At 32.7% G+C, this 26,052-nt stretch overlaps 1 protein-coding gene across 1 annotated transcript in view; it reads right to left on the bottom strand.

Moving 5' to 3' along the window:
* LOC129222509 (uncharacterized) overlaps positions 1-26,052 on the bottom strand; it is a 63,321-nt gene that overhangs the window by 19,563 nt on the left and 17,706 nt on the right. The window contains exons 6-10 of the mRNA XM_054857021.1: positions 24,173-24,240; positions 21,540-21,625; positions 14,684-14,942; positions 8,695-8,865; positions 5,664-5,712 (exon numbers count right to left, since the gene is read on the bottom strand). Of these exons, the coding sequence (XP_054712996.1) occupies positions 5,664-5,712; positions 8,695-8,865; positions 14,684-14,942; positions 21,540-21,625; positions 24,173-24,240 (633 nt within the window). The remainder of the gene's footprint in view (positions 1-5,663; positions 5,713-8,694; positions 8,866-14,683; positions 14,943-21,539; positions 21,626-24,172; positions 24,241-26,052) is intronic.

Here is a 26,052-nt window from a genome sequence, read left to right as displayed (position 1 = left end):
CCATCTTGGGTGTATCGTGAAATTGTGTTTGCAATGTTTAAGATATGAAAATTGTCGAACTTTTTTACCGAATTTCAAACAGATTTCGACTTTACGGTGTCTTGTGTAGCCTTCAACTACACTAATAATGCACGTAGGAAACAGATTCCTAGCTAATTCTGCATAAATGGATAATTAATTTCTTCCGTAATATATGATTCAATAGCAGATAATGATGGTAACATATTGTGTCATAAATAATCCAGTATTTATCTTACTCACAAATACAAACCCCAGTTGCTTAAAATATCATTAAAAATTAAAATTTATTGATGTGATTTGCTGCTACTTTTCAGTAACTTATAAACAATTCTATCAATAAAATTGTGAAATGAAATTTGAAACATTGTCAGCTGCTTCCATTTTTCGTTATTAAGTGTAAATTAAACTTTGATTTACAAAGATGAATTTTAAGTAGGTTTTTTTTAAATCAATATTTAATATTTCATCTAGTGTAAAAATTAGAAATTAAAATACTAAAAATTAAAAATCTAAGTGCCTTTCTTTAAAAAAAAAAACTTCAGCTGGACATTTTATGCATGGAGGTAGGTTACTACATCCATGATTTTAGGTTTAAAAAATAGCAGTTCTAAACTAGTAATAAATTAATGTTTTACATTTATTACTAATTAACATTACGGATTTTTTTCTGGCTATTGTGTCATATTTTTTATAATAGTAAAGCTAATGTAATGTGTCAGAAGATTTAATAAACATTGAAAAGCAACAAGATTTAAATTTAAGGTCTGAGAGTTTTTTCAAACAATAAAATTAATTTAGATGTGATAAAATTAATAAGTAAGAATTTTAATTAATATTGTGACATGGTATTGTACTGACACTTTCATTCATTGTACAAAAAAAAAAAGGTTTCTTTGGGAATTTTTGAAGTTTTACATTTCTTTACTATTTGGTAACCGAATATTGATGTACTCTGCCAAACCAGATTTTCGGTTTGTCTGCTGACATGCAGTACCGAATACCAAACAAGTATTCCGTGCATCTCTGAAAAATTAAAGAAAGAATGAATGAATCATCAAAATTCAAAGAACTGTATTGGTAGGTTTTCAAGAAGTTGTTTAGAATTTTATGCTATTTAACATTTATTTACACGGGATTCCTTTTTAAAAACTTATCTAAATTTTGATACAATTTGATTTGATTTTTATCCTCATTCTGGCAACTTCATCAAAATTAGTCTTTCATTCATATGATTCCTTTATTTACCTTTGTTGATTTCTAGCTGTTTTCTTTCATTGTGCTGTATTCTAATTTCATAATCTGGACATAGGCTGCAAAGTTTTGATAATTTCAATAATTTTGCAATCTTATCTATGGGAAGGTCATTGTGTTTTATTAATAACTAGTGGTACCCGCACAGCTTTGCCCATAGTAAAAAAATTAAAAGGTCATTTGGTTTGCCTGTTTATTTACAAATAATGGATGATGAATTTCTCTACAATTTGCTATATTCATTTGCTTGCCCATGTTACGGTTCCACGTTATGATAATTCCGTAATTTATTCGTCCACATTGTGATAATTTGCCCAGTAAAATTTTCTTAAAATTAGAATATAAAAAGAACAAAATTGAAATTTCGAAAAATCGCTTCGAGGTGCACACTTTCGTGCTAAAATCTAATTTTGCCCCAAATTTCATGAAAATTAGCCGAATGGTCTAGGCATCACAGAGATCCTGATAGAGATCCAGACATCCAGACAGACTTTCAGCTTTATTATTAGTACATATAATAATATAAAGAAAATAGTATTTTAAAACCAGTTGATCATTCATTTGTCACTAAATTAATTTTAATTAACAAATGACATTAATTATGCAATTAGTTTATTATTTGGACATTTAAAACAAAATATAATTTGTGTTGTGCATTATTTTTTCATTTCCTAGGTAGACAATAAATACTTTCATTAGCAATTTGAGCAAGAAGTAAAACACGCGAAATTTTCGCCTGAGAAATACGAGTTTTTTCCTCCTTTCTCACCATCCAACATGGCCGCCGCTCTCTCACAGTTACTTCTAATGCGACAAGGGGAGTAGATACCACATGTTCCCTCCTGTACTCCTACCTCCATGGATGTGTGGCAGAGAGCTCCATCTTGCATAAAAATGAATGGTTCCCCACAGGGGCGCCGACTTGCAAAAATTATTGAGGGGGCTAGACGTCACCGGTGGTCCTGGGGTTATGAACTCCCACGGCGCTCCCCCCCCCCCCCCAACTTTTCCCTAAAAAAAAAGTTCAGATATTTTGAACCTTGAAAATGCCAATTTATATATTTTCTGGTGTATGTGATTTATACTAACAAACAATATGTGGCATGTCGTTTTCAAAGTCAATCTAAGAATTTGTATACAAATTTTCTGGTTCAATTAGATCATGTCACTTATCTTCAGTGTGGGACATTTTTGCAGTTCTATTTTGGGGGAAGACGTGCAGTTCCGTGGCTAGGCATTGATATAAGGTGTAGGGCACTTGACTTGCATGGAAGGGCGCCTAAATACAGCCTAAATACCCAGCACCTAAATACCCAGTGCGCCTAAATACAAAAAAATATTGGGAGGGTGGGGGGCATGCCGCGGGTTTAACCCCGGGAAATTTTCTAAATTGGAGATGGAGAAAGTAAGTTTTACAGTTTTTTAAGCATTTTAGAGTAATATATTATCAACATTAGAACCCCGAAAACTCTACTCTCGCTAACTCGACACATGTTTTGGCTTTGAAAAACGAAAAACAAAAAAAAAAAAAAGGAAAAAGAAAACCCTACATGTACGGTGTTTTCGTAAAAAAATAGTTTAATTTATAGTATAATAATTTTGTTTTTAGACTATTACAGAATAGTGAATTTATATATATATGAAAAGATTGAAATTATATTTAAATAAACTATCATTAAAAAAAATAAAGCATAAGATATTGCTGTCGCACTTTGATTAATAAGTGAAATAGCTTTGAATAAGGCTCAGAGTTCATTAAATAAAAATAATATCCCACAGTTAATTTGTTTAATAAAGTTAACATAGTATGTAAATAGCGGGTTTTTATAGAGTCTTGTACCCTAAAAATATTTAAGTATTTGAAAATAACTAATGCAGTACTATAGTAATACGGTAATAAAATAATACTAATATTTCGAAATTTTGAATCTAACATTCTGTATGTAGTTAATTCTCTATTACAGAGATTTTTAAACTTGCTTTAAATACCAATATTAGGGCTGTCTTTAGAAAGGTGCGAATGTCGACCGCCTGACTAGATTACTGAATTTGAAGTCGTTGACGTCTGGTCGAATATCCAATTCATCAAAAATATCTCGGTGGTTATGAAAGTTGTTCGATCGCATCCCTTTGTTGATCGGACAGACTATCCGCAGGTTCGCACACTGGGAAAAATTTAAGCGCTCGCAGCACCGTAACACTATCATTATTCACACCACTCGTTTTCAGTTAACCTGCTTTTAACCATAAAAATTATTTGTTGTAACTCATTGCTGAATGTATTTTACAAGGTACTTCAAACAAGGAAAGATTACTATCTTCAAACAAGGAAAATAAAAAATACTGAGACAAATTTGTGAGTTTAGAAAGCATTAAATAACTAATAATTTTCTTAAATTATTGGGGGGGCTCTGCCCCCTAAAAATTTTTTTTGAGGGGGCTCGGGCCCCCTGAGGCCCCATGGAGTCGGCGCCACTGGTTCCCCATTTGGAAACAATTCTCTGAGCTGCGGAATCAACTGAGTTTGTAGGAGGTCACTGCACTGATCTTGCTTCATCACACCTTTTACCACATACAAACGTTCAGTACCCTTGCCGCTGATGACTGACCAAATTATCACTTTTGTAGGGTGTCTGAAAGACACAGTGAGGATGAAACTTTTAGCCTTAACGACGACATACAAATTGAACTTTATTCTGCAAAATTTCAAATGTGCTTTCATCACTGAAGCAGATCAGTCAAAAACAGAAAAAATTATGAACATTTGTGACGATCTTGAGTCATTGCATAGAAAATGATATTGAATGTATTACAAGTGATGAAATTAAAATAACTTACTGATCTTCAGAAGTTCACATTTTCAACACGCCACTGTTTGACCCACCTCAGATGCTTTGCTTTCATTGCAGCTGTTAATTTGGGCTTCCTGGCAGGGCAACAGGCCTGAAAATCTAATTCTTTTAACTTTCTTCGAACAATGTGCTCAGAAACATTCACGTTAGCATCTTGGAGTTATGATGTTAACATTTTTGTGGTAGCAAATTTATTTTCCAGGCAAATTTTCTTTAAACATAAAATTCATTAAATCTAAGTTTAACCGTTTTAGTGGCAAGACTGAGTATACTTGGGAGAATCAACTGAAGTTTAACATTGAGTGGGAGTGGTCCTGCCATTAGAAGGTTCAAATATAACAATACTGCATATAAACTTGTCGAAAACAACCGTGCGTCTAATAAATTGGCCAGGGACTGTACACAATATCTATGATTTTCCACAAAATGACACAAAATTCTTACTAAAGTATAAAAAATCAGGCAATATAGTGCTTAAAATCATTGGTGATTCTCTGGTCCAAGGTCACTAAAAGCTGCTTCAGATCATCCCAAAATAAAATTGGTAGTTTATGCTACTAGAGGTATAATAGTACATTACGATATGACAGCAATAATTTATTTAGAGTCTATATAGAATAGTGGTTCTCAACCAAGGGCAGATCCAGAATTTTTTCAAGGGAGGGGTGTGGAAATGTCTGACAGGTTTGATAGTGCAATTGATGGTTCAGTAGATAATGTTCGACAGTCGATAACAGCATAATTAGAATTTTATTAACGGACACAAACATTACACAACATAAACATATCATTCGAGTATAGAGATGCACAAAACCTTATTTCGATCTTCCTCGTTCGAGATCGACTGTTCGAATAACAATAAAAACTTACTCCAGCGCCCTCTTCAGGCAAACTTACAGAGATTTTCCACATCGCGCGATTGGTTTTTATTACTTACTTTTTACTATGTATGCTGATTTTAAAATATTGATCATATAGATTTTGGACTTTAATTCCGAAACAGTTCCAAGATATTGTCCCAAACCCAAACCTCCCTTCTCCCAACATCGATGAAACTTGTCTAAATTTGTGTTTCGTAAACTTCATTTTCGAAAATCTACCAGTGGAGAGTCCCTCAAGGGTGGGGCAATAGCCCCTCCCCTCGTATCCGTCCCTGTTGGTCATGACCCCAAATGAGATAGTGAATTTAATATTCAAATAAAATATATTGCTTGCTTTTAATTTCATGCCTTAAATATTGCTAATATTGTGATAACTGATCATCTCCTCGATAACTACTAATTTTTTACTTATAATGTTGCAAGAACAGTGTAAGGTAATACCTATTTAGTGGTCAATGTTTAGAAGGAGTTCTGTGAATTTTCAGCTTTTTAAAATCACTAAAAAAAGACACTATCCCTTCCCATCATACACTTCTAAATACTCTTCAGATATTTCACCCATAAGTTATCAATCCTTAGAATAAGAAAAATTACTCAGAATATATCACTCATACAGAGATAAATAGGCATGATTTATGAAAAATGGGTTGAAACATACGTGATCCAAATTGAGTCAGCAAAACAGCAGCTGTTGTTGCTCGAGGATTCTAAAATTAAAATTTTTGACAATTAATATCAATACATTATATTAAGTAGATACATTATATTGATATTAATTGTGATATAAAAGAGCAAAAAAGGTACAATATGAAAAAAATGTAAATTCACTGATGTTTTATGAAATTGCATTAACTATATAGGTATTTACCGTAAAAGATGAAGTGCAATAACTGCAAGCTTTTAATTTTTTTAAACATTTTTGTCATCTATTGTACTTCAGCTTTATTGCACAAGCTTACTTATTTGGTTTATGCTGAATACAAAATATGAAAAAAACTTCAAATTCTAACATTTCTCTATTGTTAACGTGGAATCCAAAAAGCATTTCCTGAAATAACTCAAAAACTTATTTCTGCAGACACTGCACTCCCAAGGCAGTCTTATGGTTGGCATTAACTTTTTTTTGGAAATACAGGTGTCCCTTGCAAAACACGGTACTTGTAAAACATGGTTTTGATATTACCCCCTATGAAATTTGCAATTATTATGACATGGTTTCAATATATTCCACAGTAGAAAAGTTGAATTCATTGAGAACATGGTTTTGTTACAAAGTAAATGTAAAAATTGAATTTCGATTTCGTTTGATTCGCTGTTGAAAAAAATTGTAGAAAATAATGTGAAGCTAACTTTGTGAGACAATGAATTAAAAACCATGCAATTGATTATTTTCATTTATTTTATTCCATATTTTTTTGTTCTTGTTGCTCAGATAAGCCTTATTACTGTAGAAAATCTTGGATTTTCTTTTGACACTATGCGTTTTGTTCCTCAAAAATAAAGTTGATATAGTTTTCTTTTTTTACTTTCATGCACGCAAACAGCGTGTTTTGTATGTTTTTTTGGAATGAAGTTTCAGCTATCATAAAATTTTATACCTTAAAACTCGTTTTTGACACTGTACACATACTTCTTTGATTTAAATTATTTCAAAATTTTGTATAACATGGTTTTGATACAAAAGGTACATATAGCTTAAATTTATGATATGTACATAAAAGATTAATTCAAATAATGGTTGCTTGTTTTAGAATGATTAATGGACATGACTATTTGCAGGCCCATTTATATAAAGAAAATCTGGCAGATTCTCGTGGCCTTTGTGTTCTTTGTAACACTTCTGGGGAGCACCTCTTTAGTTTCCCCTCTCTATTTGACATTTGTTACAGAAATGACTTTCAAACTCTTACGCCCTCTGGGGCCATTTCAATTCTATACCGGACTGCAAGACGCCTCATGTCTGAAAAGAGGATGGTGAGAATATTTAAAAAAATATATATTGTAACGGATTCGGTGCGACTTCCACTTTCTTGAAATGAAGACACAGTTCTTGATAAAAACACAGGAAATTTATTTACACTATGTACAGGAAAGATCTTCAACAACTGCTAAATTATTCATCAGCAATTAAGCAATTATCACACAACACCGTAAACTCAACGTTTACACATGTATTTACTTGCAAATACGAAAACAACACAGCGAAATGCCTCGCTATAAACAGAGCAAAAATCTTCTCAGTTCGAAATATCAATCGAAACTAACTGTTTATCCATTGCTAACGGCTTATATATACCGAAAAGAAATCTCTCAAACATTCCAGAAAAGGCTACAACGTTCTACAACTACACTTTCATTGATAAAATCAGTGAATGAAATAAGAAAAAAAAGAATAGGGGGTTGCATACTTTAGCCATATGTTAAGGGGTTGTATATTCATTACGGGAAATTATTTACAGGTTACGTTACTACAATAATTACTATTTACAGGATTTGTAACAATATATAGCATGATGGGAATTAACTGTATTATACAAGGGACATTTGTACATACTATATATAAGTATATATTCATATAGCACATTTATCAAATATTTGAAAGATTAACTTTTCCGATTACATTCACAAAATGACTCCTCTCCCAAAAGGCCATTTTCAGCCCCCCCCCCCTCCCAATGTTTGCTGGTCAGGGCTGGCGACAAAGAGGAGAGGCATAGGGGGCAAATGCAAAGGGGCCCGGGACTCACAACTTAAAATCTTCCTAAAGCTCAAAATGTACGTACCTTGTTAAAACTTAAAATGATAGATTAAGTTTGAATGCTTTACAGCTGCTCTTTTTATCAACATGATGTGCTTAATAAGCAGAGATTGATTAGTTTAGCTTCATTCTAAACCAATTGTAAACACTGAGTGTGGTGGCTCAGCTGTGCGAAATTTCCAAGAACCATGGTGCCTGCCTGGCGCTGGTTGCTCACATTCTCATGGACCCACGCCGTGCAGGGAGCGGGAACAGAGACTCACTACCTTTTCACCCACCCCTTCCCCTTTCTTACTACAGGTTTCAACTTGATTGAATGGTAAACAACACTATACAAAGCCTATATTTCTTTCAAGCTGGCATTTCAGTGCTGTTTTTATGTTCTTTTGTACAATTCAGTGTTGTTTTTAGAAGATCAATTTAACTAGTAACTTTCATTAACTAATTTTTCTAGTTTTTGTATTGCTAGCGGCTCGCCTACTATCTAGGAGCCCAAAATTGATTGCACAGGGCCTCGAGAATCCTGTCACGGGCCCTGTTGCCAGTGTACGTAGCTGAACCAGACTTTAGAATCATTGCAACTAGTTTTCAAACACTTTGTTACTTTAGAGAACATAAGATGTCATTTACCTTATTATGCAAATGGGAATAAGTTATGAAATTCCAAATTTAGTTATTTCATTATTTACTTTAATATTTTCAAATCATATTTTATTGAATTAGAATACACATTATAAATAATCATGGGAAGGTAAAACCAGGGTTAATAAAGAAGATCAGAGAGGAACAACTACTGTTCTAGCACAAAGCTAAAAATTAAAGTACATAGAGAGTGGAATAACAAAATAACCAAATAATCTCAGAAAATATGAGAGTGGAATAACAAAGTAACAAAATAATTTGAGAAAATATATGCATTCAATTTACATACCACTAGATCAAGAGTGCCAATTGAAGGAGCATCAAAGTTTGATCTCATAGTACTTGTAGGTATTTGTGTTACAGTATCAACAATTAAATATCTTCGCCTTCTTCTACGAGTTCTAGGTACTGGGCCAATAATATCTTGCAGCACAAAGTCACTACTGCTTTCACTTGGATCCTGAAAATTGAAAAGATTTTTTAACACTAATGGAAAGCCAGAAATGTGTAAATTGCTTTCGACACAGTAACCTTCCCTTTTCAATAATAGTAGCTTTTGAATACTTATATCAATATGATTTAAGATGACGACTTGGGAAACTGAATCTGATGCTTTACAAAGACATATTTGCCAACCTTTGGAGATGGGTATCAGTAAAACTTCTATGTAAACATCTCTCAACGGATTGAAAGCTTACTAAAATTATATTAAAATAGCTCAAAAATAAGAATAATGTACAAATGCAAGTGCTAAGGGATAATACAGCTCAAATATTTAATAATTAAATTAACTGATCAACAAAATTTTAATGAAGGCTACAAAATATTGATAAAACCCACTAAATTTGAGTAACCAGCACCATTTCCTGAATTTTTAATACTTATCATAACTAAAGATGGGACAAAAAATTCACTTTTTCATATCATAAAATGTTAGTAAAACTATTCAAGAATATGTAGCCAAACTTTCAGTGCAAAACTTCGATTAGTTGCAGTGCTCTTTTTTCAAACGCATTTTTCTTGAAAAGATTTTTTTTTTCAACAGGTAGACATACTAGCTCAAAAAGTTATAAACCAATTGTTTTGAAAATGTGTGTTATGTTTCTTTATTCAATTACAATCTATATGAATATAACTTTGGGTTATTATTATAATTAAAAATATAATTTTAATGCAAAAAAGGTGGGAAAATTGGTAGAAAAACATGACATTGTAATCAGGGCCGTCCGAAGAGCTGACGGCCCGGAGCGAAAGTTTCCTGGCGCCCCCCCCCCCATACACACAGAAAAATCAAGTTAGTTATAACATAAATGCATAATATATACTTATTTGTTTTACATATTAATAAACAGAACAATCAGCGGACTATGCATAATACAAATTAAAACACAAGCAATGAATCTGTTTCGAATATTTGTAAAGCATTAATGTTCCAAAAACTTTTCGAAAAACGGAAATGTTGAAAATCCAAATACACCCTTCTTTGTGAAAATTGCAACACCATGGAGGAAGCATCATAGTTGAATGAAATTTAATACACAGTTGAGTGGTAATGGTACAAATAAATGATTACATTTTCAAACCAAACAAATAATAAAAAGAGAGAGAAATTAGTATTTTATGTGGCCATCACGTGCCGCAATAATTTTCACAAACAGGAGTCCGAGTGTATTTATCTAGTAAAATGTTATCCCACTAGATAAAAAACAAACACTTAAAACTGAGTTGTTTATTCATATTGATCAAACTATAGTATATTCCAATCTAAGTTGGCACTGAAGGGAAAGGTACGAGATGTGTTACTCCGCGATGAGAAGTAGTTCTAGTAAATTTGGAGGTTTAAATGGGTGTAAATTCCCAAATGATGTGAAAAAAATAGAGAATGTATGTGGTTGAGACATATAGTTGAAGTTGTTGTGTGTTAAATATACTTAATTTGTAAGAATTTGATTACGAAAGGAAAATCAAAGCGCCGTAACTCGACTTTGTCTTGGCGAAGACTTGAGTTTTCAAGTTTAACCTTGGCGAGCTTCCTGTGGAACGGCAAACCCCCCAGAACTCGTTTCTCCCCACTTCGCATCGCTCAAGGAAAAACATCTGATTGTCAGTGGTCAAAGCATTTCCGCCTGGTCTGTTTTCTCATTTATTTTTTCCTTCGTTATTTCCAAGCATTGAATACATTTTTAAAAACAGTTTTCATGAGTAAGAAATAAAAAATGAAATGAAAATATTAATTTTCAATTATTTACTTGCTGCAATTACAAATACAATGTGATTTTTTTTCTTTGAATTCGAGATTTATTTTACTTGGTAGTTTTAAATAGCTTTCGTTTCTTACATAATGAGCCCAAACTTCAAGAAAATTATTGTGAAAAAATGAAAGAAACCCGAATTTTGTTTGAATGTAACGAATACTTGTTGTGTACAAATCCTTGCTACGGCAAAAGTCGTTTTTTTCTTCTTTTCTTTTTTGGATCGTTTGATAAGTTTATGGAGGAAAAAAATATAATGCTCTTACACACGTTATGAACAGATTCACTATTATAAATTTACACCAATGAACTGCTGGATGAAGAAGTTTTACTTTTTCACTTTTAATTTGAAACATACTCATCTCCCTTGAAATACGAAATTAATTCGCCCCACCCTCCCCAGGTTTAGAACCCCTGCCTTAAATGAATTTTTTATATTAAGTAAATTTACTCACTCCCAAAATATACCTATAAAGTAGGCTACATTAACTACGCTAAGGTAAGTAAAATATTTTTTAATAAACTGAGTTTCGGGGTTAATCATATACTTTCACAGTCACGCAAAATTGAGAGCCATAACTTTTCTATTTGCACAAACCTCGATGCATTTTCTAACTTTTTTCATAAATAAGTTGAGCTTAAAATCGACCTTTTTTTTTTTTTTTTTTTTTGAAAAATTCAAAATTAATATCTTCTCTAAGCTCCGAAATGCAGTAATAGCTAATTGTTCCCATGAAGTTTCTAAATTTTTTTATTTGAATAAATTTTTTTAGAAAGGGCAATCTTTTTTTTTTTTTTTTTCCAAAACTGGTTATTTAATCTTGGATCTTCACCGTTATTACTAGAGTATAAAAGGAAAACGCGTGTACAGGGTTGAAGTATGTTATTTTAGATAATAAAACAACGCTGAGTTACACAAATTTGCCGAGAATTGCAGACACGTGTTTCGGGGTTTCAAGGAACACCCAGTTTTAATGCAGAAAAGTGAGCACGATCTTTTTTTTTTTTTCTCGATGAAAAATGGCATCCTTGAAACCTCAAAACAGGTGTCTGTAACGATTTATCATTGTTACATTTTCTTTTACTTTTCTGCACAAAGGAACTTCTTTGATTTATATACATATGTATAAAAAGACACAATGGCACCTTTTCCAAATTCCGAAGAAATGGTTGGCATTGGCGCAGTTGGATTTTTAAATCAGAGGGATTATGGAAAATAATCTATAAACATTAAGAGTTCCTTTTTTTGTTGCAAAGATTTAAACGAACTTAGGATGCATTTCTCAACTCCAGAGAGCAAGTCGAGTGCATGTGAAAAATTGAAGAGAAGTTATTCAAAACAGAGGAAAAGAATGTGGGGGGTAACAAAGGTTGCAGATTAATTCAAATATGCTATCAATTTTGTCCCGAAAGCTAAGTTTTATTTTTAAATGGCAATTTCAGTTTAATTTAGTCATTTTTTCTGAAAGCACAAGTTGTAAAGAAGCTATAGGTTTATATATACATAAGATATGGATAAGAGGAGGCACATATGGAATACCATTTCCATGTCAGAGGCAGGGTAAAAGATCCACTTCTTAACAAACTAATAAAATTGCAGGCAAGGACTGAAAATTTACATTTTTTTTTCGCTAAAGGCTTGTTGATGAACTTTAATCTGCAGTAGAAAAACGAAGATGCGCTTTGGAGAACATGCCTGATAGTTTTTCATTTGTTATACTTCTGAAAAGAACGCGGTTCTTTTCTATGCCTTTGGTACCCATTATTACTATGGATAAATGTTCACAGCTGTGTGCTAACGTTCTCCTTACATATATCAACTTCGGTCGTCTTATTTTTCCTTTTGAAATAGATGATATATACATATTGGATGGTCCGTATTTTGACGAGAGGACACATGCTTTTTATCAGCGAACGAAGAAATCATCAAAGACAGAGTATGCGTCTTTCAGAGCATATTCTCTTCTTTTAGTTATTACTTTTTATTTGTTTTCCTGCTAATTTTTTAATCATTCAGAATTATTTGTTAATTACTTTGTGACCGATAGCTCTCCGCCGCTGTAAAATGAAATCCCATTCACAGCCTTGCATTTGTGATAAAAATATGATGAAATATATTTGAGACAAATGTAATTTCTTTGAAAACTTCAAGGATATTGTTTCGTTCTTGGTATTTAAAAAAAATTTTTCCCTCGCCAAATTCGGCAAGTCGCGCCGCTGACTGGCACGTGCCCTACGCAGAGTAACCTCGTTTCCTTGACAACGGCTGCAATTCGGCTCGCCTAACTTTCCCTTCAGTGCCAACTTACTGTGAAACAAAGTATAGAACACAAATAAATAATTTGCTGACTATAAACAGAAAAAGTATTTATCGAAGTAAATTACATCAAAATTAAATTTTGATCTGGACTCATCCAATGATTCTTTTCAATAGTTTTTTGGTTTTACTTGTACCAACTTAATACCAGCTTTCATATATGTTATAAACAAAGATGTTATTCTCTTGCATCGAATACTTATAAGTTTAGGCAGAAGCTCACAAATGCTCAACAACATTGAAAATCGCTTAGAATAGCGTTTTTAGATCTCTAATTTCGAAAAATAACTGTCCCTAATATTACAAAATATGGCTTTAAAAATTGCATTTTAAGACTTGAGTTTAAGAAAATATTTATGCAAGGGTCCCCATACCACCTTTCTTAAATATCACAAGAAATGAGTTTTTAAAACGACACTTACAAAAAATTTAAGTTGAATAGCCCTTGAATGTAAAACATTGCTTCAATTTTTTGAACCATAATTTTGAACAATTTTAATGGGAAATGCTAAAGATCCTCCTATCCATAAAAACTTCAAAATTTGTCTAAAGTTGCGTTTTTGAAACTTCGATTTCAAAAACTCGCAGGGGGAGAAGGAATTGATTTAAACTAAAAATAATAATAATAATCGAACGGAAAGTCTCGGAGCTCCCTCCCTTACCGTAACGTCAATAAACATGACGTATAATCGCGTTTTTAAGGCTAAAATTGCGTTTTTAAAACTAAAAGTTTCAAATTTTTGACCGGAGAGTTTTCGACATTTTCTCCTATCCGATAAAAAAGAAAATAGTTTTTGTTTTTTGAATATGCTCCCTTAAAACTTTTTTTATGGTTACGTCACTTCATGCAGGGGCAGAATTCGAGTAAATTTGGTGGGAACTAGACAAAGGATAAGTGCCTTTTGTTTGATTCGAAACAGTTATATTCTCAGAAATTGTATCTGCTTCAATGATACAAAAGAAACGAATGTTTTGGTGATTGAGAGAGAGAGAGGAATATTTTCGTGCCCTTGGAAAAAATAGAGAATCGTTGCAATGATTCTCTATTTTGTGTGTCTATGATTGAGTATCTATGATGCACAAAATGAGGAGACGGCTCAAGTTGCCCTTAATTTTACACAATCGGGGGATTTTATACCTCGTGAAAATGTCGTTTTTATGTGAATGCCTTGGTGTTCGGTCAAAACAAGGGACCCCGGGGCGATTGCCCCGCTCGCCCCCCTTTGGGACGGCCCTGATTGTAATCAAACACCTCAAAAACAGGAAATTTTCAATTTTTTTAATCTAAATTAGGTTTACATTCTTAGGAAATATGCTGTCAACAGGCAAAAAAAAAAAAAAAAAAAGCAATAGTTAAGATAAAAATTCTGTAACTTGAGTATAAAATTCAAAAAACAGAAAGTGTACAAGACATAGTTTTTATTATTTTTTTTAAGATGTGCATTAAGAAGTTTTCAATATGCTAGAATAAACACATTACAAATATAAAACTGAAATGTGTGACTGTTACGTTCAAATTTTCTGCAAATGCTTGCCTGAGAAAAATTGGGGGAAAATTTTATGGCATAGCAAACGCTTATTTTTAAGCATCTCAATATAACTACATGATTTATGAGTTAAACCTGTAGTTTTGTTCTGTAATTTATGTAAATAAAATCACATTCCTATACATTTTTTCCAACACATGCTAAGAATAAAAAGCATCATACTCTTCTTATTCCTGGAGGACTCTGACCATCAAGTGCAATGTCAACAGCTGAGACAGACGCTCTTCTAGGTTGCTGTGGTGCCGGAGGAGGTGAAACGGTAGGTGGTAAAACATCCACATCACCACCTGGCTCAGGTGGCTCGATTTGTGGTTCAGGGACAGGAGCAATCCCTGGTAAACCTTCACCGTCTTCTGGCTGCTCTTCCCTTGGTGCAGATACATCAGCTTGAAAGTCAGGTAAAGGAATGTCAAGATGTTCCCTTTCAGAGTAAAATGAAGAGTCAAAGAAAAATATCTTTATTGACAAATTAAATCAAATAGAAGTTGAGAAATTATCTTCTACCCACAAAAAATTCAAATGTTTTAATTTCTAGTATTGTAAATATCGTTCACTAAGCAAGGTTTATACAATGTAATTCACATCAACACATCTGCTGTTTTTGAAAGAAATATGATCAGCAGATTGTGCTTCGAAAAATAGAAGAGTAATATTAGATTTCACACAAGAAAACAGAAGAATGAACAGCAGATTTTACATTTAAAGTATTTCAAGACTAAGTTTATTTAATTAAAATTTCTTACACATAAAGTTTGGCTTTATTTACAAAGGACACTTCTACAGTTAAACATTTGTTAAATTAAGTTTTTAATGAAAATAAACAAAAAATATTTTCAGTAAGTTACCACCCTATAGCCAGGGCTAAGGCAGAAATACATGAACTACGCCGACAGCTCAGTCAATTCCAGTCGAGGACTGCTGTTTTGTGCTTATTAGCACTCATCAGCCCGGCATAGGAGTGACTGAGCTAGAGGTGGGAAAACCTCTTAAGGAAGTCAAGAGTGCCAAACAAACTGGTAGCTAATACAGAATTAGCACTAACCAGACAAGTGGCGGAAGCAATGGTTGGGTTCAACTCGAAGATTGAAGGCAAGGCAGGTATATTCAGTAAGTTACCGCCTTATAGCCAGGGCTAAGGCAGAAATGTATGAACGATACCGCCAGCTCAGTCAATTCCAGTCGAGGACTGCAGTTTCGTGCTTATTAGCACTCATCAGTAGGCAACTTACTGAATATAATACCTGCCTTGCCTTCAATCTTCTAGTTGAACCGTATCATTGCTTTGGTCACTCGTCTGGTCAGTGCTAATTCTGTATCAGCTACCAGTTTGTTTGGCACTCTTGGCGTCCTTAAGAGGTTTTCCACCTCTAGCTCAGTCACTCCAATGCCGGGCTGATGAGTGCTAATAAGCACGAAACTGCAGTCCTTGGCTGGAATTGACTGAGCCAGCAGTGTAGTTCATGTAAACATAAATATTACTTTGGCATTGTAGCAAAGCATAACATTAATCAAGAATAAACTAACACATGGCGGTACAAAGATCTCATTTTTTACCAGAAGAATGAAAACTGAAAATGAAACACTTTACTAAAAATTTATTATTTCAATTGTATTGTTAATAATTACTGACACGATTGTTGGAACTCTTTTGCGGATCTAAAGATGGTGAAAAAAAGTTCTCTAAAATGAGGTAATTTTAGAAAATTCTATCCTTTTTTGTCTTTCTTGATCTCTCAAGAGCTTGTAGCAATTTTTAAAAATAATTTTAGTTAAATTATCTTAAAAAGCAGTAGAAAATCATACTAAAGCAGGAAATTAGGAGACAGTGCAAAAATATGATTAAGCCTTCCACAAAAAAAAAGTACATTTGGCAGGTGTGATGCTAATAAACTGTTTTTAAAATGACTTTTACTTTTTAATGGTCCCATTCGTGAATGTTTAGTCAAATGTTCAATATAAAACAATAACCCATTATATTTACTTCCGCTTCCACTTCTCATGAAACAGGGTACAGGTGATATTATTTAAATTTGAAATTTAACATAATCAATAGCGTAACTATGGGATCCCTGGCGAATGAAAGAAATTGTGCCCCCCCCCTCCAAGTTTGCTCTCATGAAAAGTTACCAGAGATCATTGTCACCTCCAAAAAAAATTTTTTTTTTGAACATTTTGATTTATTGATTTGACAAATAGGAGGCAGCATTGTAATTTTGTTTCTTATTTTCTTTTTCAGAATTGTTTTCAATGATTCCCAATGTTCCTTCTCAGTAGATATTATGTATATGTATATATACATACATATACCCCCTCTAGCTCTTTTTCTCGCAAGTTTTTATTTTTTAAAATTTTTTTTAGCATTTTTCAAATTCTATGATAAAAAAAAAAAACTTAAAATCTGTTTTAATCAGTTGAATTGATGCCTCCTAGCAGCTGCGCCCCTGGCGAGAGCCACTTCTGCCAACCCCTAGTTACACTACTGTAGGGTTCGAAAATATGATATTTTCTAAAATATCGAAAATATCTGATATTTTGATATATATATCGGATATTTTGATAGGGTAGACCAGGGGAATGCCGCCACCTTAAGGAACTTTAATTTTTATCACCATCAGAAATCATATTATGAGATACATCAATATTTTGGATTATTGTACGTCATCTTAAGAAAGTATATAAAATTTGTTAATAAATCTACAAAGTAAATAGTCATAAAACATCAATTTGTCAACCTCTGCACTGTGGCGGTATTGCCCAGGGAGCTGGGGTAATCTCGCCACGAACCTGGGGCAATCCCACCACCAGCCAATATGACTAAAAGACTAAGAAGGAAAATTTATTGAAAATCCTATATGCAATTAGTATTACAATGTAGGAATGGAAAAGCAAAAGAAATGATATTTTTAGTTTATATGAGTGAAAAAACTGTTTTAAATTCATCTGCTTTTCTTAAATTTACAGAAGTCACAAATGCAGTTTACAGCTGTTTCAGCATCGCAAGATTCTGAATGCACCCACTTGCCACAGAAAGTGCATCTGTAACACAGTATGTTCGTTCCATATTTATTACATATAGCACAATGTTGCACAAAGTTTGGATCGCTTGGATCAAAAAGGTCATCATTTTCGTCGTCGTCACGAAACTTTTTGACGTCGATGTCCTCCTCATCTGAAGAGTTTTCCAAACTAAAAAGTTGCTTGCACCTTATCTTAACAGATTTAAACATTTTCTTTTGCCGTGTTGTCACTACTTTCTCTCTCTTTGCATTTGTGGTGTGTGTGTGGATTCAGTTTTAATATACATTCCTCAAACCTTTGCTGCAGATTTTCTTTCGGTTTGTTTCTTTTTCAATGTCTTTTCCTTGCTTTTAGCTACTGTTTCTTCCAAAACTGCCTTTATTGGGATTTGGGTTCACGTTAGAATTGACCAGTGGCCTTTACTTTTTAAAACTTTCTTCTACCCTTTCTGCTGCCAATTTTGGAATTGGTGAAAATTTTTCTAGCGACTGAAGAAACCTTTTTGAGGCACTTCTTGAACTGGCTTTGATGAGCAAGGTGCTACACCCAGTAACTCACCTTCAGCCGTATCTTGCTCTCATTTTACAATTTTCTTCACCAGTTTCTTCTGTTAAGACGAACTTCTGTTAACTAACTCTTTTTACTAAGCACAGTTTACCAGAGCGCATTTTTGCTCCTTTAAAAAGTTGCTTTTGACTTATATAGTGGAAATATGCTTCCGGGGGTGATGCCGCCACCATGGCGGCATCACCCCCGGAGAGGTAGCGTCATAACCCCGATCCGACAAGATGGAAGAAATGCAGATTAAAAACATTAAAACAAATGGAAGTGATCAATGTTGTTGATTAAAATATAGGTTAAAATATCTAGTTAAAGGCTGTTCATAGCAAATGCTGCCACTGTAGCATCTAAAGGTACATACCTCAGCTTATTTAGAGTGGAACGAGGTGATGTGTGCATCACATGACTTCCTTTTACTCCAATTTAATGTCATTTCCCCATTGTTGGCAATTTTAATGTGATTCAATTGTTTGCTCTCTAAATATCACCAACAGTGGCCAAACTGAAACCAAATTTTAAAAAAAAATTCTCCAAATTTGTCGCCAAGTTGGCGACAAAACTTGGCAACCAAAAGACTGGCGATATATCGCCAAGTGTCCGACAAATTATAACATAACTTGAGTTTACATCGAAATTAACAATGATTTCCCCCCAAAAAGGGACAAAAGACCCCCTTAGGAACATCCGAATGCAACATTAATGGTGCACAACTAGACCCCACTAGAAGTCCAGGTACAAAATTTCAACTTTCTAGGACATACCGTTTTTGAGTTATGCAAGATACATACACGCATACGCACATACATACGTACATCACGAGAAAGTTTGTTGTAATTAACTCGGGGGTCATCAAAATGGATATTTCTGGTGTCTGTATGTTCCTAAGCATATATCCACGTGTGGTCGGGTCGAAAAAAAACTCGACATTCATTCGGGAGTGAGAAAAATGGAAATTAAGGCCAATTTTTGGGTGAAATTTTTTTTGCCAATAACATACTTCCTTTTTTGTAAAAGGAAGTAAAAATAAGATCAAACTTTTTCAAAACAAAGTTTGACACAGAAGAAAAAAACAACTCACGCAATGGCCGCCATAGACTTGAGGCATTGGTTGTAGCATCGTTTGCTACAGGTTAAGAGCTGTCAGGCCGGCTATGCAGTTTTCTTGACTCAAATATCAGGGGTGGCAGCACATCCCCAGGTGGCGTAAATCCCCCGGTCTACCCTATGTATCCGATATTTTCAATCAGCACAAACTAGTCTTTAATCACTCTTTATTTTCTTATATTATTTTTACAATTAAGTTTAAAAGTAATGTTTCTTTCATTATTTATATCTAATATTTTATTTTACATTTTTATCAATTTTAATGGAGTTAATTTAGTATTAGCTGTTTTACTCTTTCTTCCTTACTTACACAGTTACATGATTCTGAAATAAATAATATGCATCAGTCGGTGCACAGTCATAACACATTTTCTTTTTTTTTTTCTGACTAACGTTTAATATTTAACTAGGCACTTTTAATATGAATTACAATTGTTACATTATAAATAATTTTATGAATATAAAACACAAGTAAAAAAGGAATATTATATTACTTTGTTATATTAATGAGGTATTATACATTATAAAATGTAGTAAATACAGGGTGGCGACAGGAACTGTGAAAAAAAGTTCCCTGACTTTTCCCTGATTAAGTTCACCAAATTTCCCTGATTTACGTTACCAATGATAATGGTTTTCTTTCTTTGCTCTACTTGAAATCCATTGTATGTTTGCATAAAATGCAGTATTTTAAACGTTTTAAGTTGTGTAAAGTTGTTGAACTAAAGATATATTTTAAAAAGATGCTACTTTTTTAATAAAATGGTTAAAAAAACATATCAAGTCAATTTTTTTTGGGGGGGGGGGGGGGACCTACAAAACAGTATATTAAATTTTTCTACAATAACAATGGAAAGATTATAGAAAAAAAAAACTACTTTACTTTCAAAAATCACTTAGCATAAGAATTTTAAGAAACTATTAAAATTACTCTTAAAAACATGTGTATTTATGATAGAACTAAAAAGTAATTGAAGTTATTTTGAACTAAGTTTTCAAAGAGTATAATAATTGTTGCAAAAATAACAAGTAATAGTGAAAGAATAGAAGTAATGTAGTTATTCTTATATAACTAATTGACATATTTATGCAAAACAGATGAAACCATTCGACATCTATTCATAGGGAGTTTTTCTCTAATCAAGAACATAGGTTTTAATGAATGAATACAGCATTTTAACAGTAAAAAAATTAAGATATTTATTTAAGTACACATGTTAACTCTATTTCAAATGATTTCAGTATGTAACAAAAAAAATCTTGGATTGCTTTTGTAACAAACAACTTTGAAATGCAAGAAAAAAAGAAAAAAAAAACAATTAGTTAATTTCAAAATATATAAAAGAAGAATACAACTTGGTTGTAAAATTAAAGAATCACTTCAGTCTGAAGAAGAGAAAACCTTTATAATCTGCGGTGACATCAAATAGTATAACGGCAAAAAACAAAGTTTTTTTAATTGAAAGTTCAATTTTAGCAATTAAATTAAATTCGCGAAGTAATAACTTTTAAGCTTTCATAGTATTAATTCAAAAACCAAAGATTTCTTCTTGAAATCGTGATTACAGTACGCTAATTACTTCGAGACAATGGAATAAAGGCAAAGGAGCTAAGGCATTAATGAAGGCTTTCTCTTTGCCTGTATGGTTGTTTATTTTACGTAGCATTGAAAGCGTAAAAGGAAATTTCAAGTCCCTAGGTAAAATAAACAACCTAACAGACATAAAAGCAATCTTAGGACGTTCATCCTGTGGTTAATAAGTAAGATTCAATACTTTGACGTTGAGGAAAACAGATGCACAAATATGCGGCAGTGTATAATCTCACCTCATTAATTTTACTTTTTTTTTGAACAGTTAATTGGCGGAAAATGCGTAGGGAATTAGAGTACTTAATTTTGTAAAGCAAAAAAAAAAAATTTTTCTTCATAAAATCAATTTTCCCTGATTTTTTGTTATTTTTTCAAAATTCCCTGATATTTCCCTGACTTTTCCCTGATTAATAAAGTTCCCTGACTTTTCCCTGATCTCCCTGATTTCCCTGATCTGTCGCCACCCTGAAATAACTTTTTGGTTATTTTTAATTATGAATGAACAAAATTGCTATGATTAACACACTTTTATATTGAAAATACTATAGTCGAAAGAATAAATATCGAAGATATCAACATATCATGATATTTTCAAAAAAAATATCAGATATGTATCGTGATATATATCGATTGTATATCGGTGAACCCTGTGCTACGGAATATAATAAAGAATAATTAGTACCTAAAAAATATTGCATTTTATAACAATAACCATGGAAAAACATACTGTCATAGAAAACTCACGTATCAATTGGCTCCTCCTCAGCAAACGAAGGGCCTTGTGATAATGGACGCTCAGCAACATCATCTGCGACATGATTCCATGTCATCTAAATAAGAGCATTACACAATAGAATTTATTTCATAACAACATTTCTTAGTAAAAAGCACAAAATTTACAAAAAAGAGCACTAGGTTACAAGTTAAATATCTTTTTGGGGGAAAATTTTATTATTACTCAGCATTAGATACCATAAATATTTGTTCTCAAAAGTTTTTTTTTTTTTTTTTTTTTGTGGTAGTACCACGACTTCCTTAAAAATGATCAAACTTCACAAGGCATAATTTTAAGGACTTTTGTCCTTGCTTTCTGGAATAAAAAAAAATGAACAGTTCACATTTTGCCAGTTAAAAAAAAAATTTGAAAACCTAGATGGATTTGTTTAGTTAAATTGCAAACTTCCAATTGTTTCGTAAAAAAAGCGTCGGATAGCTCAGTTGACGGAGTGTTAGGCTTCAAACGAATGGTACAGAGATCGAGTCTCTGTTTGAGCAGTCGGGGGGGGGGGGGGTGTCTTTATAACATTTTAAAAGCACACATTTTGGATATAACACTTAAGGCGTTAAAACTAATGCTGCAGCTCTTCCGTTTTTTTAAATCAAGCAACTAGAGATGGACCATGTAGTTATTTTGAATGACCCGTTCATCAGAGAGAATTGTTCCTTATTTTACCCATGTTAAACTCATTTATTTTAAAACTCACCTACATCAAAAATTTTAATTCTATCAGTAATGTTCTATAAAGAAAAGCAATTAAAATTAGTCAACAATAAGAAAATATGTAGAGAAAAATTTAACCAAAAAATATTTCATTTAGGTTTAGATATATAAAGCAATTATGGTTCATTTTGTAAGATATTTCTTTATGACCAAATGGTATATTTGTTTCACATTCCAAAAGTGGAGGTTTGATTCCAGATTGGTACAAATTTAAATAATTTTTATTTAACAATAGAAATTTTTTTTTAAATTGATAAAACATCGAAAAATTAGCAAAAGGGATCCTTTAAAAAATCACCAAATACCACCTCTACAACATTTTCAAACTTAAGACAATAATTATGAAGAAAAAAATATTAACTTATGTAAAATGGTGCATTAACTTTCAATAGAAATATCAAATCTCTAAGTAAAGTATGGTCAGTTGAAAATAAAACAAAAAATAATTCTGAGCGTGTAAAAATGAAAGTAATATCAAAAGATGTTAAAAAAAATTAATTAATTAATTAATTCAATGAGAGTGAGAGAGAGAGAACTATAAAATAAATATCTTTGTTCAATTTTTCAGAGATAGCAATGCACCGTTCATTTTAAGTAGTATGACATTTAGATCTGTTCGCTCATGAACGACACAACCCCACAAGCAACAACTAAAGCTTTAGTAACATTTGAACTATCACATGCTGATTAAGCACAGCATTAGTTTGTGAGTTATTAAGTCCAGTAATTACATATCCTCACATTAAATCTGGCACAGAGATGGTACAAGAGACATGGTTCAGCAAAAATGTCATTTGGGAGCAACTAAATACAGTGACTGCTGCTTATTTGAACCATGTTTGTCTTTAAGAGTATTGATTCGATAAAGCGGCTGAATTAATATTTGCAACAATGTATAAATATTTTTCAACGTGAAATTTTGCATACAATTTAAAAGAACGTGATTTCTTTTTAATAGTCAAACAAGATAATGCATAATTAAATGCAAGTTGTTCACTCAAAATATTCATTCTTTGATTATTTAAAGAATTTTATTGTATTACAGTATAAAAAAGCAATTACAAAACTCAAACTTTAACTTATCTGCTTCGAAAATTGTATGTGCTGTTTGCTAACAATAGGTAGTAATTTAATTTAGACATTCCTTTTTCCCTGTCATAAAACTACCTACAGTCCTCAGAATTCGCAACTCGTTGCTCCAGAGTAAACACTCCAAAACCAAGAAAGCAGTTCCATCAATACGTCTCCCTGATTTTGTTTAACTTTTTCTAGGAAAACTAACCCTAAAACCCCCTCTGTTCACTATTTACAAAAACCTCATTTTATTAAAAGAAATTAAAATAATAACTTCTGAACATTTCCAAGCATAGTTAATAAATATTCATGTATCAACAGACACGTGCACATTATAAAAACATGTAACTAAAATAAAGATTTGAAACAAACATTGTATAAAGGACAATTCCCCCCCCCCCCCCCCCCCCGAAATTCAAGATACTCCTTTCAATCCCACCATTTTCAAGAAAGGATAAATTAAGCAACCAGCTGTGATCATAGAAATAACAACGTCAAAAAAGCACACATCTCTGATGATGTCGTATTATTTCTAATTAATCATTTGTTGTAAGAAAACAATAACATTGAATGGTAAATGAATACCATAAATACACACACAAATTAAGAAAACGTTTCAAACTGAGAAAAGATTTATGAAAAAGAATAAAAAATCTCTCAACTTGTTAAAATTTTTCAATACATTTCAGTTGGGTTAACAAACAGAATTTAAAACCTTTTTTACTTGATTTTAAACACCTTTTTAAATTTTAGCAACATGAGAAAATGCATCAGTAACACTGGTAAACTAAACATTACTTACTTCTTCATCCCGAAGTAATTCACCCTCTTCCCGAAGAGTTATCTGTTCAGCAGGAACAACATGACGATCTTCAGAAATATAAAACATAGTACAATTAAATGAGAAATTGTTTAATGCATTTAAAGTGTACTATTTCATTTTTAACTAATTTATCTACCAAAATTCTAAATTAGTAAGACTTTTTTCAGGGTTTTAAGGATTTTCAATCCTTATTACAATGTAGCATTTAACAAATCTAGCTATCTACTAATCTATATGATACCAAGTTTAAGATTTTGTCTGTAATAAGAACTATGAAAAATGCAAGCACCCAAATCTTTACAAAACTCATGTAGGGGAGGGGGGAATGATTTTACTGTATTTTCTAAACATTTAGCCACAAGTAACAAAACATTTTTGATATTTTGCTCTGAAAATACCGAAAAACTTAGAATTTGTTGAAAAGATTTTATAAACATTATCTCTCCCTCTCTCTCTCACACACATACATATAAATAAGTTGTTTTTATCTGTTTCATATTTTTACTTATTTTTACATTTTATGTATTTTTTTTCTCTTTTTTTATTCTAAGTCGTGACAGAATCCAAGGAACATAACTCCCATGAGCAGCCTCAGCAACATTTAAAAGTTAGCAAAAGCAAAGTGTTTTTTGTAGAAACAAAGATCACCAACAGATGATTAAAACTCATATAGCCCTTTGCAAAAAGAGAAGGCAGACAGGAGAAGAAGCAATACCTAGGGGATGTGAGTTTTTGCATAAAAAACTTGAGAAGTGGTGACTCTGAAATTTGCCACTACAATGTGCCTCTGAAATTCCCCAGGGATAGGTACAGTCAGATTTTTTCTGTGGTCTGGGTATTTCTTTTTGTGTTTTTTTTTTTTTTTTACGCTATTTATCATGAAACAAGTCCTTTTGAAAGGATAAATGAAGAGGGTTCAGGTAATGTACAAGCATCTTTAGCACAAATGATCAGCACGGTCATAGCCCAGAATGTCACATTCATTTTGGGATTCACTAGTAAGTGATTTTTCAACCTAAACTGATGTTGCTGGTGATTGCAAGAGTAAGAGTAAATCATTCAGAGTCATCATTTTTTCAGACTTCCTAGTGCCTTAGGAAAAAAAAGACACAATATTGTAAAAATATCAGGATAAAAATCAGAACACTTTCAATTTTTTTAATGGGTATAGTGTACATATATATAAATATATATATGATATTGGGCTTTATTATCTCCATATACATTGTTTGAGGCACGTGTACGGCTTTGAATTTTATCATCACATGTTGTAATCAAGCCTACGGGTACTTTCGCTCCCCCTTTCTTTTTAACTGGAAACATTAGTATAAAAAAAGATCAATGCAGTTTGAAAAAACTAAAACTGACTGTTTCTGATTCGTATAGCTATTTTACTGTAACTACTTTTCAAGAATTTGAGATGCGCAACTGTGGCAAAATTATGCATTCATTTTAGACTGTTTACTGCCCATACCCATATTTATGGATATTTTGTTAGTAGAGTACAAGAGAAAAGAAATACCCAGCAAGGTACCCTTTCGGTTATTTACCCAGGTACACTATATCCTGGGTATTTACCCTTACAAATAAATACAAAGAAAAATGGTTAACACCTCCATCTCACAATTGGTACAAAGGCAAAAGGCTAGGACAATCTCTTGCCCTTCCCTGTGACAGGCAGAATAACACCCTTCTGTCTCGCCTCGCCAGTGGACATCTGAAAAGTCTCACTTTCTCTGGAAGCGCCAAGAGGTTCCCCATCTGCCCTAAATGCCAACAAGACCAGGCATCACCACAGCATATATTGAGCTGCCTGGTATTGGACTGGAACAACATATTCGACAGTCCACTGCTAGTGT

The sequence above is a fragment of the Uloborus diversus genome, chromosome 5, assembly GCF_026930045.1.
Source record: "Uloborus diversus isolate 005 chromosome 5, Udiv.v.3.1, whole genome shotgun sequence".
NCBI lineage: Eukaryota > Metazoa > Arthropoda > Arachnida > Araneae > Uloboridae > Uloborus > Uloborus diversus.
The sequence above is the reverse complement of the archived record's forward strand: the minus strand, read 5'-3'. Positions and strand labels throughout refer to the sequence as shown.